The 18,225-nt window shown below is 49.6% G+C and overlaps 1 protein-coding gene across 1 annotated transcript in view; it reads right to left on the reverse strand.

Moving 5' to 3' along the window:
- Positions 1–18,225, reverse strand: part of ACAP3 (ArfGAP with coiled-coil, ankyrin repeat and PH domains 3) — a 99,734-nt gene that overhangs the window by 30,768 nt on the left and 50,741 nt on the right. Inside the window, exons 5-10 of the mRNA XM_054222541.1 lie at positions 9,833–9,891; positions 6,612–6,795; positions 3,662–3,706; positions 3,121–3,216; positions 2,704–2,778; positions 1,382–1,393 (exon numbers count right to left, since the gene is read on the reverse strand). Coding sequence (XP_054078516.1) covers positions 1,382–1,393; positions 2,704–2,778; positions 3,121–3,216; positions 3,662–3,706; positions 6,612–6,795; positions 9,833–9,891 — 471 coding nt within the window. The remainder of the gene's footprint in view (positions 1–1,381; positions 1,394–2,703; positions 2,779–3,120; positions 3,217–3,661; positions 3,707–6,611; positions 6,796–9,832; positions 9,892–18,225) is intronic.

Genomic DNA, 18,225 nt, shown 5'->3' on the forward strand with positions numbered 1-18,225 from the left:
TGAGCAAAGCTGCCCTCACAAAGACAATTCAGTTCCCTGTCTTCAGAATCTGCGCAGCTCCCACATCCCGAGAACACTTCAAAATGTATGATCTAAACTGGATTCCCTCCCTTTCTGTCACGCCTTAGCAGGCTGTTTGGGAAGACATCGCGTTAAGGAAAAAAAGGGGTATTTCTGCCACTCCTCTCTAATTAAGCACAACTAAATCTCCAAATTTGTCAAGAGACCAGAGGGTATTCTGGGCTCAGCATGAAGACACACATTCAAATGCGGGCTGTGCTCCCTTTGGAGGTGATGAGATGCTCACCAGATGCTGAGTGCCATGCTCCATCGCGAAGGGAGGAGCAACTCTGCCTCAGAGTAGCTGAAAAACAGTCTCGTAACATTTCCAGGCAGGAAGCTTTAAATCCCGACTCGCAGTAGGGATGTTCAGCTCTCTCACAAGCTTATGCACAGAGAGACACAGCTCTATGCGTACATACTCTGATGAAGACTAATTGCTCGTTCTCCCTCTTGGAACCTGACCTCTGCTTGATTCCCTGCTAGTCCAGTCAGCAAAGCCACGTAAAGAGATTTAGCTGAAATGCACCACACTCAAGAGATTTTCCGCGTTCCCTCGAATGAAGTCATCACTCCAGCAGAGTCCCAGGGGAAATGAGAGTTCACAAATGGATTCACCCCTCCCTCAGAACACTTAACCACAGGGAGCATACGCACAGGCCGATTCACAGGGACTGCCTGTCGGTAGCTTTCCAATCTGGTTAGGTTTCCATTTCAAGGGCTATGCCATTTTTGAGAGACAGCATTAGAAAGAAAACAACAGCCACTTAGACTCCTTCTGTTGAGAAGTATTGATCCACACAAGCGCCTGCCAGATACGGACTCCTTAGAGACTCCTCCCAAGGGCTTGGTTGATGGAGAGCTGTTTCCCAGGGCTCTCTGAAATCCCCTCTCACTCTGCCCACAGAGCGTGTGTGCACGTGTTCAAAGTCCACCAACACCCTCTGTTAGGAGCCTGTGCAGCTCATTCACCTCCCACCAGACCCATGGCCTTCAAAGGCTCCAAGGCACCAAACCTGCGTGGAGGGCCACCTAAGTACTGTGACACTGACCTCCGAGTCAAGACAACTGACCACCATGAGAGTAGTGGGAATGGAAATCTTATTTTTGCACAGGATTGAAAACAACTTTGATGAGGATGAAATCAAACTCACTTGAAACTGGGCTTTAAAATTACACCTCCAGTGTTCAGGTTACAGCACCAGCGCTACAGTAAGGTTGCTTTGATTTGGTTTCAAAGGCAAGACTTAGTAAATATCCAGATCAAAGCACTAATTCTGAGGAATGAAGATGCCAGGAGGAAACACATGTGGGTACTCACCTGCAGGAGGGTCTGCAAGGGCAGGTCAGCGATCCATGAGGAAGAGAAGGAAAAGGAAAAAAATAAATAATTAGTTGATGTTTCTATAAGCCTCGGATTTGGAATCATTCCCAGATGAATGGTCTGGAAAATCAGAGCCCATATTAACCAAAGATGCCTCCCTACTGAAGGCTCAGGCTTGTTTGATAGCCAATCCTATTATCTTGCCAGTTCATGGTGGTTACTCTCAGTTACAGCAGGTGAGAGCACACACAGAGTGGGCTCCCCAGCTCAGCCGAAAACAACAGCTTGCTCAGCCATGGCAGCTCTATTGCTTGGGTCCCCATGGACCTTCCCAAAGTGATGCCGCTCAAGGCTGTAGCCAGGTCACATCACAGGAGCTAAGCAAGAATCATCTGAACTGCAGTTTGGGGCAGACTTGTGCGAAAGATGTTCACTGCAGCACACTCCTCTCTCAACGGCAGCACAGAGTGCTGCGCTCTCTCCCCCACGACCCATTAACATCATTTCAGTGCAGTGTGAGCTCCCTGGGAAGGAAGAAAAGGCCCTGCAGCAAGTTCTCTCTATGGGTAGCAGAGGAGTGCATCCACTCATTTGTCTGCTGGATGATTTAACAGGGTCTCTGGCCATCTGGTTGGGCCGGGCACGCAGGCACGCTGCCATACTGCTGCCTCACCATGGGGCACAGCAGCGAGGCAGGGAGAAGTGTCAGACGGGACATGCTAATACTGCAGTAGCTGGATATTATAGGGCTTGCCAGACAAACGCTAGCTTGCTCAGCCAGAGGAAGGATGTGAGACCGGGGGAGAAAAGAAAAGCAGAGAAAAGAAAGGGTGGGAGAAAAGTGCTCTAGCCTCTCCCCAAAAGCAGCTCTGCTAGGCAGTCGTTTTCACAGGTGATCACAAACTACATCCCCTCCTCTGTCTCAGCCTTTAAATCTTCCCACACCCTCAGCAGCAAAGAGGGAGACAAAGCACAGAAGGAAGGGTTGCTCAGAGGTAGAGCAGGTCCATGGCAGAGCTGGGAGAACCACCCAGGTGCCCTGACCCATGGGGTCCTTCCTGTGTCCCTCTCCCTTGTGTACTCGGATGTGTCAGTAGCTGAATGCCCTACGTTTGATCAGGCCTACCTACTAGCTAGACCTCCCGGCATCTATGAGGTTATTACTCTCATCTCAACAACTTCTGCTGATGCTGCTCCAGGGTGTGAAGGACTGACCCAGCAAGGCCCCTCATCAGATGGCAGTTGCCACTGTGTGATTCAGACAGCCACGCCGATGGATGGAAGTGCTGCTTGCACCAAGCTGCAGCCCCAGGACTCACCCTCTGCTGTATCAGGGCATGCTTGTGCTCCATCTCCCTCTTCTCCACTGCAGAATCAATCACCAGCTGGTCCAGCTAAAGGCAGGGAGGAGAACACCAGGTATAAAAGTCAGGAAGGTGGTTTATGAGCCACTGTCCAGCTCTGCTTGCCTGCTCTGGGATTACACCAGCCCTGCCTAACATTGTAAGTCCCCAAAAAGGGGAAAAGGGCTGTGTTTGGGTGTGCACTGAAAGTAACCACAGCTTTTGGCTGTCACCCTGCAGGGTGGCATGGCTAATCCAACATCCAACAGGCATGATGCTCTGACCCACTCCCTGATTACGAAGTTTGGTAGCTGAAGAGGGAAGAGGATGTCCTTTCAGGGTGAAGGGGTACCAACAGGCAGATTGAGTCAACCACGTTCCCTGTCCCCTCACCTCTGTGGCTAGTTTCTTCATGTAGGGATCCAGTTCATGGAGAAGACTGTAGCCTTGCTGGAAGAAGGTGTACTGGGCATGCATGAAGGACAGCATCTGGGGAGGGAAACAGCAGCAAGGTCAGAACAGGTTCTGGGACAAAGTGAAAGTCCTTATCCCTTGTGACCCACAAACAAGTCTCTTCAAGCTCTAACCCTTTCCCTTCCCAAAGCAACCTATCCATTAGATGCCTCTCCCTCTTCTCCTTTCTTCCTCTCATGAATCCTTCCACGCTGTCAGATAACCCTTGCTGTGAGCACAAAGCAGTTCAAGCAGCGTCCTTCACCCCAGAAAGTCCCCTCCAGTTCTGGCCTGTGGAGTATTTTGCTGGTCCTTCATTCTCCCCTCTTGTCAGCATACCTGCAGCCCCCAGAGCAGTCCCAGACAGTATCGCCAGGGCAGACTGAGGAGTCGGTATGTCAACCCATGCAACCTGAAATGGAGAGGGCTGCCTTTCATTGAGTCACTGAGAGCAGCCACACAAAACACAGAGAGCCCTTACCGCGTCCAGTATTTCAAACTTCTTCTTGGCCTGCAGGACGTTGATCTGTGAAGGAATCAAGATGAGACTCTCAGCATCAGCAGCATTAAGCAGTTTGGCATGGAGATCTAAGGATGAACAATTTGCTGCAGCACCCCCGGCAGCAAACCACAAACTATTCAAGGACAGTTCCAGAAAGTTAGTTTCTGAAAAGACAGTTCTGGTGAGTTCCAGGTGGAATAAAAAGGAAACAGTATAGATGCATTTTCTGACCTGGGCTGCTACTGATTAAGGTCACTGCTAGGTGTATGTCTGTACACTGACAACAAGCAGTGACCCCAGAGTGAAATCTGGCATCACATGAAGGAGATATTTAATCTCTCAGGTCACTGCTTTGATTTCTCCTAGCAGGCTGAGAGGCACCAGTGTAGTGTTGTGGGTTTTTCAGAAATCAGTGACGCCCGCCAGGAAATTGTGGTACGTATGGGGGGGCCTACGTTTTGAGTGTGCACACCCTTTGCACACCCATTTTTCTTGGAGAAAAGTGCACGGCTGACAGCAACACAGGAGGGAAGACAAAGTAGTTCAGGTACGTCCCCAGCCTTCTAGATCTCTCCTTTCCAAACCCAGTACATTAGGTTAAAAAAAACAAACAAACCAAAAAAGCAGAAGAAAAAGGACTGGAACTAGTAACCCTGCTTTATGGAATCATAGAATGGTTCAGGTTGGAAGGCACCTTAAAGGTCATCTAGTTCCAGCCCCCTGCTTTTACTGTGTTTTACTGGGTTCTGTTCCTTTTGGCCCTCATCAAGGTGTGCGAGTAATCCTTCAAGTTTGACCGTGCCAATTTCAGGGCTGTTGACAAAGTCAAAGAGGACAAAGATGACTTCTGCAAGATGTGAAAGGTGCAACAGATCCACAAACCAGGGTCTGTCTCTCTGGAGGCTGGAGAGAAAACGGAGGACGCTGGTTGGAAGATTTTCTCCATGCAGTATTTCCATAAGGACCAACTGGGACTTTTCTGCCAATACAGTGCCCTCCATAGCTGATTCTGCCACGGCAAATTCTGGGACTTGATTTTTGCTGTAAGCCAAGTTGTCCCTTTTCCCAGGTATCCAAGTTGGGATTTCTGGCAGGAGAGCTTAACCTGCTGCAATTTGGATACAGTTGTAATTCATTATAAGGGGGTGCCCTTCAGTTGCGCAGACATTCAGGGTCAGAAAAAGCTCTCTTTTCAGATATAAAAGAATAAAATTATGACTCTCCTCACTATATCCTGAAGGATGCTTGGACAAGTTCATGTCAAAACCGATGGATTTACACCAGTACCTTGCAGTGGACTGACAGGGAAACCTCCCCCAGTATTGGATTAGCACATTAAAGGAACTCTTCCTCTTCGTCAGTGGGAGAAATGGAGGCAGCTTACTACAGTGTGACCTTCCCAGAAAATACAGTGGCATTCATATCTAAATCCTAGATGCAAAAAATTGCAATCCTAAAGGAGGATCAACATGCATGATTTGCACTCTAAGGGAAAAGTATTGCCTTTCTATCCGCAGCTGCCAGAGCATGAGACAGCAGGAACTACCTCCTGGTCGGACAGAATGTGTTGGCAGATGGTCTTAGTTCGGTGCTGCAGGAGTGACAGCTAGTGGAGACACACATGGATCAATATTAATGCTGAATTTGTCTGCTTAATATACCCACTGCCTGCAAGGACAGACCTGACATGAAGCCTACAAATGATTCACCATTCTGGGTGCGCTAAGTGTTACTGCAGGAAATCTCCCACTGGGAAGCGAAATTCAGTCTAAGGCGGCGTGTTTCATTTCTCTTACTGAAAAAACGATTTCCATTTCCCTTTGCAGGTACACTGTAGCATTTTTAGGAAGGAGAACATATCACAGACATGAAGAGCCATGTCAGTGCCACGCAAAGGCACAAACATAGGTAAGAACACGCTCCCACACAAACTCATAACATAACACAGGTTGGAAGGGACCTCCAGAAGTTATCTGTCCAACTGCCTGGGCAAAACAAGACTGACTTCAGAGTCAGATGAAGTTGTTCAGAGCCTGGTCCCACTGACTGTGAATCCCTCTGGGTCCCTGTTCCAGTGCTGCATAACTCTGAAAACTTTTTTGCCTTATATTCAACTGGTATTTCCACTGTTGCAACATATGCAAGTACACGCTGTGTGCATACATATATGTACACACATATATCCATCCAGATGGATGTTTGCACACGCATCCATCTGGAGTTTCGGGCATGAACACAAGTATGCACACATGGATGTTTACATGCGCGCACAGATCCGGACATTTGCCCTTAAGGACATGTTCTACATGTAGGAGCAGATGATGATTTACAGTGAACACCTGACAGTGCTGTGTTCGGTCCCTCACTCTCAGTAGTTTCATGACACTGTTCTGCCAGACTCTCTGGAGAGTTATAAAGGTCAAAGCAGCTGAGGATTTGGGGAAGAGCCTCTCCTCTCTTACACCACTTATACTGACATTTTGTGACTATTTCAAGCAGGCCATCAGCTACAGAACTCACAGCCCCCACCACTGCAGGTCCTCTCATCCCAGCATAGCCTACTTTCACGTAGACAGGCTGGATTATGCCAAAAGGCAGCTCAAAGAACCCTGGCACCTGCCGCGGTACAGGGCTTTGCTAAGCCATACACAGGTTCATAGTGGTACAACTACGTCAGTGTCTGGAACCAGAGCAAATCTTGGTGTTTTCATGCTCCATCACACCAGTCCTAAGGACTCCCTGCCTCAGAGGGCAAAAAGTCCAATGGATTAGTAATCCAGTACCCTTTTGAAACCAGTTGCAAGACCCTACTTGCTCTTTCTCACCCCTCAACTTCTTCGTGCCCTACAGCAGATTTTTTAGCAGTTTGCCTGTGATGTCTTGTTCTGTCCTGGGAAATACAGCCCGAGCTGGGGGCACAGACACCAACCTGCAACACGTAGTCTAGGGCCAGATGCCGGAAACACTTTCTGGTTATGGTCAAGGTGCCTGTTGCCTCCTCCACTTCATGGGGCTTGTGACGAGGTGCCTGAGCATTCTTCACTAGCGAAATCTCCATGTCCTCTCGCACCTTGTCAAACTGCTTCTTGGTTTCCTTGAACTTCCGGACGTCACTGGAACCCAAAGGAGACGAAATGGTGAGAATCATTATTACAAAGCAGTCAGAATATTGCCAATACCAGCAGGGCAGGAAAAGGTACAACCAGATATAATACAATCACTCAGAGATCCACTCCAGATGCCACCGGGATCCTAACCCACCCCACGACGCTCTACCGTGTGCAGCTGGACTGACTCCAGATTAACTCTAGACAGTCTTTCTTTACAGACGGTTAGTAAGGAAAGATATTGGACCTTACATGCTGCCTTCAAAGCCTTAAGGAAATTCTCCAGGGACAGCATCCAGAAAGCCAGGCCAGATGGCATCCTGCTCTAAAGATGGTCCCCAATTAGCCCTCAAAACAAGCGATAAGCAGAACATTTCAGAATCTACCTGTGAAAACAGTTGCTTCATATTTCACTTTGTGAAAAGAGTAAAAGCAGCTACTTTTCAAATTCAGCACAGGGCACTCAACCGGGGTAGCCAGGCCATTCACGTGCATCTCCAGCTGATTCTGTCTTGTCTGACTATACAATCCAGACATTTTATTATTCTTTTCCTCTTTTATAATAGAGGCACATTTATTAACATTTGCATTCAGAAATGCACGATCCACAACACAAACTTTCAAGTTTTATTTATGCCCAGAGACCTCACATGGGATCAGGGGTCTGCTTTGCAGGGGCAAGGGGGAGGCTATAAAGGCATAGCAACAGGCAGAGTTTTTGAGTTAGTTTGGTTGGTTTTTTTAATTAAATAGCAGGTATCATTCAGGCAGGACTTGATGAAGATCAGCTCTTACAAGTGGCCCTGGTTCCTCAGGAGTCAAAAGCAGCAATGCTGATTTACAGCAGCTGTAACACACTTATTTTCTGTCCAGTGGAGCTCTCTTTACCTCAGTTATAAATTGTTATAACTTAAAGTAGTTAAAAACGGCTAGTCAATAAGTAGCACCCACTTGTTCTTTGCCCTAGGGAAGACAAAGGGCCTCAGCTGAACATGACAATCAGACAGTAAATGCTGAACTCTGCCCTGTGGCAAACTGTTTGAAGTTGCGTATACTTATGTATGGATCAGCCTCTGGCCCAGAGTCTCCACCATGGGCAGGTACAGCAATGATAAAGGAAAACAGAGGCGACTGGATTACTGTTCTTGTGGCTGTTGCTTCTTCACAATGCCCTCAATGCTCAGGCATGCCAAACTACACAGCCATCTAGCTCCATTCACAGGAAAATAATGGGGCCGCTTTTTGCATTTTTGGATCCCTTGCAGCAAAGGGCTGTGGGGATTTTACACAGCTTTTGATCCAGCGTTGGAGAGAATGGCTTCCTCATCTGTGCATGTCCCCAGTGGAAAGGAGGAGGAGTGTGGAAGCATATGATAGTCCTGGGAATTCTCAGCTAGCTCAAAGCCAGGCTACAGCAGCGTGGCTGCAACCTCAAGACTTGCCTGACAAAACCCTCTTACTCAGCAAGGTCTGCGGCTTGGTAAGGTGCTAAGGCAGTCACAGGGCATTTGGCTACTGACAGCACAGGCTGGGCAAGCTGACCTCTCCTGTGTGTGCCACGTAGATAAACCAGGCAAAGGCCTTCAGGGCTCGGGGACAGGGAGGGTCAGAGGGTAAATACTGCCCTCTCAGCTATGCATGAGCCACCATGCAAGGGCACGGTTCCCCAGGAAGTTGCAGATTGGCCCTAGGTGGATTATTCAAAATGGTTCCAAGAGTAGAAATTATTTTCCAGCCCAGGGCCGGAGGAATGTGCAGATCGAAGCTCCAGGCCCTGCAAGCGCAGAGGTTGCGCGGTACAAGCGCAACAAAAGAGTAAGTTGCAAAGATGCTGAAAGGATGATGGACCTAAGAGGAAGGTGAAATTCCCTCTTCCGACTGCCAGGCTTAAACAGATTAAATCTGAGCTCATCAGAAAAATGATTAGAGAGGAAGCGGGGGGCAGGGTGAGTGCTAGGCAAGATGACGGGGATGAGGAAGGGGGGGGTCAGCTAGGGACCCCCTCCCTCCCTCAAACCACACAGCTGCTGAGGGATTCAGAGACAATTTCCAGTTCCCATGGCAACCAGCCCCTGCACAGCCCGAGGCCCGGGTTGCCTCTCTGACCTACATTCAGCAGAGGTGGGATCCTGCGCTGCGCTGGGTGCTGCCCGGGGAAGAGGCCCTCAGAGGAAACAGGTCAGCGCGGCCATGGCGGGGACAGCCTGCTGAGAGCCTCGATAAAGGCACACCCTGTCCCCATCTAATTAGCTTCCCGGGCCCAGTTCTTCTGCACCTCAGGCCTGCCACATGCAAGTTCACATCCTTCATATGCAATATTCTGCGTGGCTCACACCAGGGCACTGTAAACTCGCTTTCCATTAGCGAAGAACTCTGAACCAGTGGCCAAGCTCCAAGGTGAAGGCGCAGTGATGCTCAGCTGCTCCCTCCACACGAAGAGCGGCCCTCCTGTCTGTCATCTTCCAGACAGGTTACTGCAGAAGAGCAGGGCTGCTGCCAGTTTGAGGGGCTAAGCATGTTGCTTTGGGGAGCTAAGAACACAATGATTCTGCTGGACCCCAAAGTCATTTGGCAAAGTTCTTCCCTTCTGCTAGCACGCACTGGTTTAAACCACTAAGGAAACGCTGCATCAAACAGAAGATAACATAAGATGTAGAGCTGTCCCTGCTCTGCAGGGATCTGAGCTCTTGAGATGTGTCTGACTTAGAGGATCCGTGAGAAGCAGCAAAGATGGGCTCTGCAGATGAACTTCACCAGACTTCGGGATGATGCTCTGATCTGGAAGTATGCCTCATGTCCAGCTTTAACTATGAGCTGGGAACAGGATGAAGACACCCGGTTACAATGGAGCAACCAAATGATAGTGTAGCAAGACAACAGCAACAGCCACCACACAAACCAGACCTTTTCCTCTTTTCAGTGTCTTTTCTGCTCCAAGCTTCAGTAGTTGTGCAGAGGTTGCAGCTCTGTTTCCAGTGCACATCGGACAGGTGCAATGGAAGGTCAAGAAGCTGAAGAGCAAACGGATAAGACAAGTACTCACTCTTTCACAAAATTGTGCAGCTGCTGACGGACTGACCTCTGAGCCTGGTCAAACAGGATCTGAAAGAAAAGAGAGGGAAAAGAATATCAAATATTTTTGCAACATGGAAACACTGCGGAGTCAGAAAATCCATGAACACTGTCCAGGAGCTTCAGGGTGTGGGACTCAGAATTACTCCAGGGCTTAATGGTGTCCATTACTTTGGCTGTGATAATGGGCAATAGCTTTTTTCTGTAGCTGCAGCACTCCCTTACAAGTGCAGAATTCCTGCACTGCAGGTTCCGCAGCCTGTGCCAGGGCTCTGAATATCCCAAAGAGACCTACGCCACCAATGTACTTTCGTAAGAGGAGTGTTTGTAGGAGCAGTTACCTTCATAGTCCCCATTTGGAACTCTCTCCCGAGCCTCGAATCTCTCATTTTGCCAGAGGAGGGCACTGTCACCTCAACGCTATACCACTTAGGGAAGGAGACGGGAACACCCGCTGAAGGTACATCATAGTCAGCCACACGCTGATGAACGCAGGCGAGAGGTCCAAGCTTACGGTATACAGGCTTAGTTCCTACAAGTCTTAAGTTTTACTCTCCTGCCTGTCCCTTACAAAAAATGGCCCCAAGCTCATAGAGTAAGCTCTGCCCATCTCATCTCCAGCCGTCCCCATCTCCTTTAAGACATGTTCTCCCCCTACCCTCTGCTAGATGTCAAACAGTGGTGCCTGCTCAGCTCCCTCCATCCATCTCTGAGGGCTGCAGTTACAAATACCTCCCTATTTCAGACACGCGTCGGGATGACGCAGCTTTGTGGCTAACTGGGACCAGATTCTGGGCACAGGCTCCCAGACGACATAGCCACGGCAGCGGGAAGTACACATCATCCCGGAGTTACAGAGAAAAAGCCACTGGCCAGGCTGCAGCTACCAAGAGTGGCCCACAAAGAACAGACAGGGACCCCATTTCATTCCACCATCGGGAATACGTGGCCTGGGCACTGGCCCAAAACTTAATGATACCCTGAAACATGACAGTGCTGGGGTCTGGCATCACTACAGCTGTTTGCCATGAGTAACCCTGGCTCAGTTGCTCCAATTTAACACTGTCCTGAGCAGCTGGTTTAACCTAGAGAGGTCCTGGAATACACAATGGTAACCGTGTCTGTCTTCCTGAGGATGCGGTCACCAGGAGCAGCATTTCCCAATCCAGCATTTGGCCTTGGTTTCTCCCCTGAAGTGACCAAAGCCCTTTCGGGGAGCCCACGGAGCGTGAGGGACTGTTCTCAGCCAGGGGGAGCTAGGCTAACACAGGACTTAGTCAAGGCACCTTCCCTCAGCAAGCAGACTCTGGGAAGCACTTTGGAATAAATCAAACAGCTTTTTCTAGTCTGCCTTTTGCCCCTCCTCTTTGTGGCAAGCTTGGATTTCCAGTGGGAGTTTTTTGGACAGCTTCCCTTGACACCCCACCCACCATCTCTCCTTTCTTTTTCTGGCCACCTTCTCTGCTGCATTACACAGTCCAGGTAAGACACAGGAGTGGTGAGCGCCTCTGGGTCTCCAGGCTTTCTCCAGGAGGCAGGAATAGTCATCTTATATTAGACCATTTACAGTGCAAAAGAGTTGGCATTGCCTAAAGCAGCACCTTTTCATGCGGAGGTGGCGGCTTAACCTTGTCTGGCTGCCAGGCGCCCACCAAGCTGCTCTCTCACCACCCCTCCTCAGCAAGAGGAAAAAGCTCATGGGTTGAGATAAGTACAGGGAGATCAGTTCCCATCACAGGCAAAACAGACTTGGGGAAGACTGATTTAATTAACTGCCAGTTAAAAAAATAGAGGATTGCGAGGTAGAAGAACAAAACTAAGAACACCTCTGTCCACCGGAGAACGATCTGTATTTCCAGCCTGGGCAGCACTGCCTACCACACTAGGATCTTGGCAGACACCGCAGGGATCTGACATGTGACACACACTCTGAGGTGGTCACAAGCTTTAACCTCCTCATGCCCTGCAGTAACCTACTAGCAAAACCACGCTGGTTCATTCCTGGCCCTTCCTTCCAGTGCCAGACTCAGAGAGATACAGATGTCCTCCCTACCTAACATCTCCCACTAGGCGATAGGCAAGTCATGCTTTTGACACTCCACAGCTATACTACCCCAAACAGAACGCAGAGCGCTCTGCGTAGAAGCAGCAACACTGACTGCAGAGCCTCAAACACATTCATTATGTGTATTGCTGCAGCCAAGGACAAGGCAAGAAGCATGCCAGGACTAGCGGAGTATAAACAGCCACGAACAGCCTCTAAATATGAACAGATGCAAAGCAAGGGGGAAAGAAAGAAAACCAAGACCACCCAGCTTTGTGTTTTTACCAGTGTAAATTATTTACTGCTCTTGGCATCCATTCACTCTCTCCAACGGCACTCCAAGCGGGATTGGCTTGCAACTTTTCCCTTGGAGCAGCTTCCCCAAGTGACATTTGGGCATTGACAACGCTTCCCTCCACTCATGGTACCACGCAAGGACAGGCGAGTGGCAAGGAAGCCATCTGGTCCCTACCTTACATCTGCACCCCCATCCACCTTACCACTCCTGCCTGGAAAAATCAGCACCTAGCTGGTGCCCCAGGGCACTGCATTGAAAGCAGCAAGGAAAAATCCGCTGATCACTCAGCATGCAGGACAAACCCAGCAAGGTTCCCAGCCAAGCAGATCACCCGGAGAGTAGGATACTGCCCTTGCCCTTCTGTGGTAGTCAGAAAGGCTCTGCACACCAGCATCTAGCCGGAAAAAGGAGAGATGCCTTGAATAGCGCAAGTGAAGCGTTTATAGAAGGTCTCTGCCTGTAACAGGGAGACACTCTCCCAGCGGGGCACTTCCAGGCCCACGTGCAATGCTCTTCTGCCACAGCACGGGCTTGTTCTCAGGCTGCCTAGGAAGGAAATTAACTACAGCTTCAGTCCAGGTCTAAAAGTCAGAGCTCATAAAACTGCTTCTTACTAAAGCTGTTCACCGAGAGGGAACTGAACTCACGGTGATCACATAAGCAGTATCTGGTACAGGAACATTTCTATATGGAATTTTAAATTAAATGTATCTGTATCAGAACAGGAAAAATACACAAGTGAGGAAGACAGGCCACATGTACAGATCTACCTCCTGCTCTGTCAATACTCCTCTCCCCTGCTCCTGTTACTCATGCCCTGAGCCCCACACCACTGCAACCGTGCCCATCCTTCCAGTCTGCACCGACTCACACAGTGCAAGTCTGGGGCAGGGATCGCCACGTGGTTTGTGAGGGGATACAACAGAGAGCATCTCTGCTGAGGAGCATCCTATGATACCAGCGTTACTTTTATCGCTGCTTCATTAATTTTGCCAGGCAAGATCACCAGGGGAATATTGTCAAGTGGGTCCTCCATTCAATTTTCAACGCAAAATAAAGTTTTAAGAGCTACAGTTTCAAATACAAAATCATCCCTTGGCTTTTTCTCCTTTCCCAGACATATTTGGAACAAACCATTTGTTTTAAGATTTTCCAGACCAAATATCACCCCACCCTCTCTCTCAGCTTCCACCAAGACATGAGAAGTCCAACCTATGACTCACACACATCTGTGCCTGAGGAGGGTCAGCATGAAAGAAGGGAGTTAACACAGCTCTCGCCCAACAGCAGCAAAACCCAAATCCTGCATTTCACTTTCCCAGCATGGGCTTCGGAGGATGCAGGATAAATCCAAACTTATGTTTGACAGGGGACTTAGGAATTTCATGCTCCCAAGAAGCATGTGGGCAGGATGTTATTCCTGGAACTGAAAACCTAAAAAAAAAATATCAAGATACAAGACATCAGAGATCCAAAGGGATGCTACAGCTACAGCATTCCCACAGGACTCCCTGCAGAGCTAACAAGAGAAGAGGAGAATCCACCAGGCTCCAAAGCAAAGCAGAAGGTAAAACGAAGCGTGACTGCGTGGCTGTGAACTGCTTCTCTCAGGACTTACATGCACGAAGTTCAGAAGTAGAGCGCCACAGCTGCACACAGGAATAGTGCTTGAGTAGAGATTAAAAGTAGGCAACAGCATTTGTGGTGGGAATTTGTCAAGGAGCTGCGAAGACTGTTGGACCAGGAGCTAAGGGGGGATAAAGCAGCTGGCAGGGCAGGAGCCTCACCAGCCAAAGCACCACACCAAGAACGCAAGGCAGGTCCAGAGGTGGCAGCCAGATTCAATCAAGAGTCCAGATCATCAGGTAAGTTCGTGGTGATGAGGCAGGTCCAAGGCCAAGCTGGGAAGTCCGGTCATGTGTCAGAGTCAAGCCCAGAGATCACCAGGCAGGTCCACGGTGACAAGGCAGGTCCAGCGTCAAGCCAGAGAAACCAGTCCACAAGCTGGGGTCAGCAGGGTCCATAGCTGGGCATGGCTGCAGTTGAGCTGGAGACCTGTGCTCCTACAGCTCAGCTCAAACCAAAACTGAAGGCCCTGGGTGGAGTTTAAATGGAGTACCTGGGCCCATGGGGGCAGGTGTGGGTGGAAGCCCCAGGTGAAGCTGGTCAGGGCCACTAATGTCTACTAGTGCACTGAGAGCCATAGCCTGGGACAAGATCAAGATCACGAAGCAAATCAGCCATTCTCCTGCAACGACTGGCCCCAGCTGATGAGACGGAGGGTGTGGAGCTTCCTCTGCAGCTGCCTGACATATGGACAAAGGCAGCTCTCCCTTCTCCAACTCCGCCAAGTCACCACCCCAGCCACAGCGGCCATGAGCTGGATGAGTCACAGCTCTGCGCTTATCTCCCTCATGGCCAGTCTGGAGGCCTCGTTCTCACCGACGTCCCCAGAAACAGGCTGGGGACTGGTTTACGTTGCGTTCACATGAGGGTTGGTTGTCTGGTGGCCTGGGAATCAGAGCCTGATCCTTTTATCCGGTCTTGGGAATCCTGCCCCGTCAGCAGTCTCCCAGGGGCACTGCAGCGTGTCTCTGAGAGACGGAGGCAGCGGGGCTGACCAGTCCTGATTCTGTCGGCTACCTCCGAGCATCTGCCAGGGGACAAAAGTGACCCCCCTCCCTGTCCCGCAGAAGATGATCATCCACAATCTTTATGCCAGACACCCTGCTCCACAAAGATGGCCCATTCTGCCGATAAGCCCCTTCTCAAACACGGCACCGTTAGGACTGCAGTGCCTTTGGCAGTCCGTCCTGGCCTCTCCACCTCTTTCTCTTCAACCACCTGTCCTGCTGCAGAGTTGTGAGGAGGTTTTCCAAGACCTGGGTGCTTTCCTGTTCTACAGTAGGTCTATCCAAGCTGAATTCAGGGTGTGCCCGACAGAGCTTTGGAAAGAGCATGTAAATACCACTGCAGCTGTTCAAGCAACAAAATAAAACCCATCAATGACAGCAAACTGTACATTTTCCCCTGATTTCATATTTCTACAGTTTATTGCTCTTTCATTGCAGCTTCTAGCAGCTGAATATAGTAACCTAACGGCGCAGGGGGGCCATGCAGAACTCAAGCATCTTTTGTTTGGCAGGGGATGCTTAAATGACTTTTATTCCTGTCTGGCTATATGATTTGGTACTACATCTCTTGAGTGATGGCCCACCAGATAAATGCCACCCATGAACAGCACTCCGCCTGCGACGCCTTTGTAATACAGCTCATTTGATGATTTGTGCTCTGGAAAACAAGCCAACACCACTACTTCTATTACACATGTCGGATGTCAACACAGTCTAAGCCTAACTTCTGAACCAAAAGGCTCAAGAGCTCCAGTTTGTGCTTAGGTCAAAGGACATTTGTTTCAGCCCTTTACATTTTATTGAAGCTGCTTCTCTCCCCTAACGAGAAAGCAGACATTGTAAGATATTCTAGAAACCGACAAAAACCTAGTCTTTCTGAAACCCAGAACGCAGCACTGAGCTCACGTTAACTGCTAGACTGGTATCAAACTGCAAGGGCAGCAGCTCCCTGAAGACTTTTGGACTAGCGTAATGCCATCGCACTAGGGCACAATGGCAAAACCTGTGAAGCCCTGAGACAAAAGAAAGCACCTCCCCTGTCGGATGGTAATTCTGCCTCCACAAACGATATCCCTCACTGTGGTAGCTTGAGGCACCTGGACCCTTCCCAAGCACGGTCGGAAAATGCAGGTGGGCCACCCAACCCTGCGGAGAGCAGGCAGCTTGGAAGCACTTCTCCACTTTCCCTTCCTTCTTCCTTCCCCCTGAACTCCACCGCTACCCTCCGCCCGTGACATCTGCCATCTGCCTCACTGACTCATCACAGCTTGGGTGGCTTTTCTTCTTGTCAGCAGGAAATGCTTCCTGGCTCGCTCAGCACAGCTAAATCTCCCCTGCAAGCTGCTGCTGCTCCTGCTGGAGGATTCCTGTGACGTAGCTCCAGTCATTTGTGGCAGCCAAAAAAGCTCAGGACTTAACGAAGCTCAACACAGCACTGTCTGGAGTAGTGCTGACGAAGGCAATGTTAATGTTACATCTTCGGAGCTGGAAAAAACCTGGTGCTGTTGAAGATACACTTAAGGCACTCAGCCAGAGTAATCCTATCACAACAGCACTTGCATCCTGTCACTTTTCTTATCTTTCTGATCACACAGAGAGAGAGAACCGCATGGGAAAGAGCCTTGCTGTGTAAAGGTGACAAGGTTGTGCTGCAGATCCTGGTATTTCCTTCCAAGATGTGTGTAGGGCAATAGGCTGGTGGGAAAACCACCTGCCATTCTTTGACCGAGCCAGAGATTACTGCACCCCACGTTCACTGCCTCTTGCCCTTGTATAACCTGGAGCCTCCCCTTCCCTCGTTGTATGGAAGTGGATGCTGACTGCTTTGAACTATCTGTAAATTGTACATCTCTTAATCTGGACAGCTAGCCAGCACCAAGAGGCTGGCATGGAGCATAACCAGTTGTGTCTACTTTAAGAGTTGACAGAGAGGATTACCTGCCTTCAGCAGTGCTGACCAGGTACACGACTGCACTAGAAAGAACCGCACCTACAAGCAGCGCAGGGAACTCTGACCTAATCAGAAGCTTTGGGGGAACAAAATCCGCTTCAAGTCTAGAGTTGAACAGTCTTTGGCAATGGGACGAAAAAAACACATGAGCTTCTGCACTGCTGTAATTCCAAACACTGTTGCCTTGCATCATCATGTAAATCCAATAGCCCATAATTATCAGCTACTGCTCTAGAACTGATGGCAACTTTATGCTCCTATACCTGTGGGGAAACCTTGTTACACTCATGTACTTAATCATATTCATCAGATTCTGTAAAAAGAGGGAAAGGTTGTTTTCTCACGTATAATGTCAGCTTGCTATGCCTTTCAACCTGTTTTGTGTTCTGGAGGGTGATAAGGAGGAAGGAAGGAGGCAAGCAAACACACACGCAGGATTTAGAGCTGGCAGCACAGCATCTGTCTGTGGAGAAGCAAGGAGCATTTCCAGTACAGAAGAGCTTGGCAAGCCACAGTCAAAATTTATTCACTGCAGTGTGGTATGTTGTGAGGGGGACGGATCACAAGGGAGACTTCAGGCCCTTGAGCAAAATTCCAGTTCATGCCACTCAGGCTCATGTGGAAGGAAATGGTTCACCCTGGCGAGCTACGCAGGAAGGATGCTGCAAGGCTCTGGCATCCCTGCCTGCCACCCGCTGCTCAGAGATCTCACAGAGGTAGCTGGCAACTTGTTCCCTGTCATGGATCAGGCACCTCTAACCAGCGCGTGGCAGCTCGCCCGGTGAGGCGAGGGGATGCAGCATGCTTCGGGCGGTTCAGCTGTGCCCCACGCTGCACAGATTGTACTTGCCAGAGAACGGGCAGGGGAGACTCTGCAGAATGTCGGCTCCTGCGGTGTTGAGGCAAAGGCTCCTGGCAGGTAGGGGAGTGACAGAATGGAACGGTACAAACAACGGTACTTGGAGAACTAAATACCGCCGAGACCCTGCACCTCTGCCCTGCTCGTGTTTGGTAAACAGCCAATCACCCTAAACATTGGGCTTTTACAAGTACTGGAGGTAATAGCTGATGCTTTTAAATTCTTAGCACAACTGATACCTGCAGGACCCCTAGAGTCAATAAGGGAAAGGGGGGGCATTTTGCTTTTGGAGGAGTCACAGTAATTTCTCATCAGGTATTTTCCTCCTGCACGAACTGAAATTTTGGGTCTAGGATGCCTGACGCTGGGGATCCTTATCCCTTAGATAGCTAGTGTAGCATCAGTACAGCTGAGAATCAGACCACTGAAATGCTGGCAGAAAAGATGAGTACAGGAATTCAGTGGACCTACACACTGCCATGGTTGTTAGGAGAGGGAAATGACAGCCCCCTGAAGCAAAACACAGTATTCACCCACAGTAAAGCCACCAAGAGAAATAACGCAGAGTGTCCTGCCTTG

Source organism: Rissa tridactyla, chromosome 16 (assembly GCF_028500815.1).
Source record: "Rissa tridactyla isolate bRisTri1 chromosome 16, bRisTri1.patW.cur.20221130, whole genome shotgun sequence".
Lineage (NCBI taxonomy): Eukaryota > Metazoa > Chordata > Aves > Charadriiformes > Laridae > Rissa > Rissa tridactyla.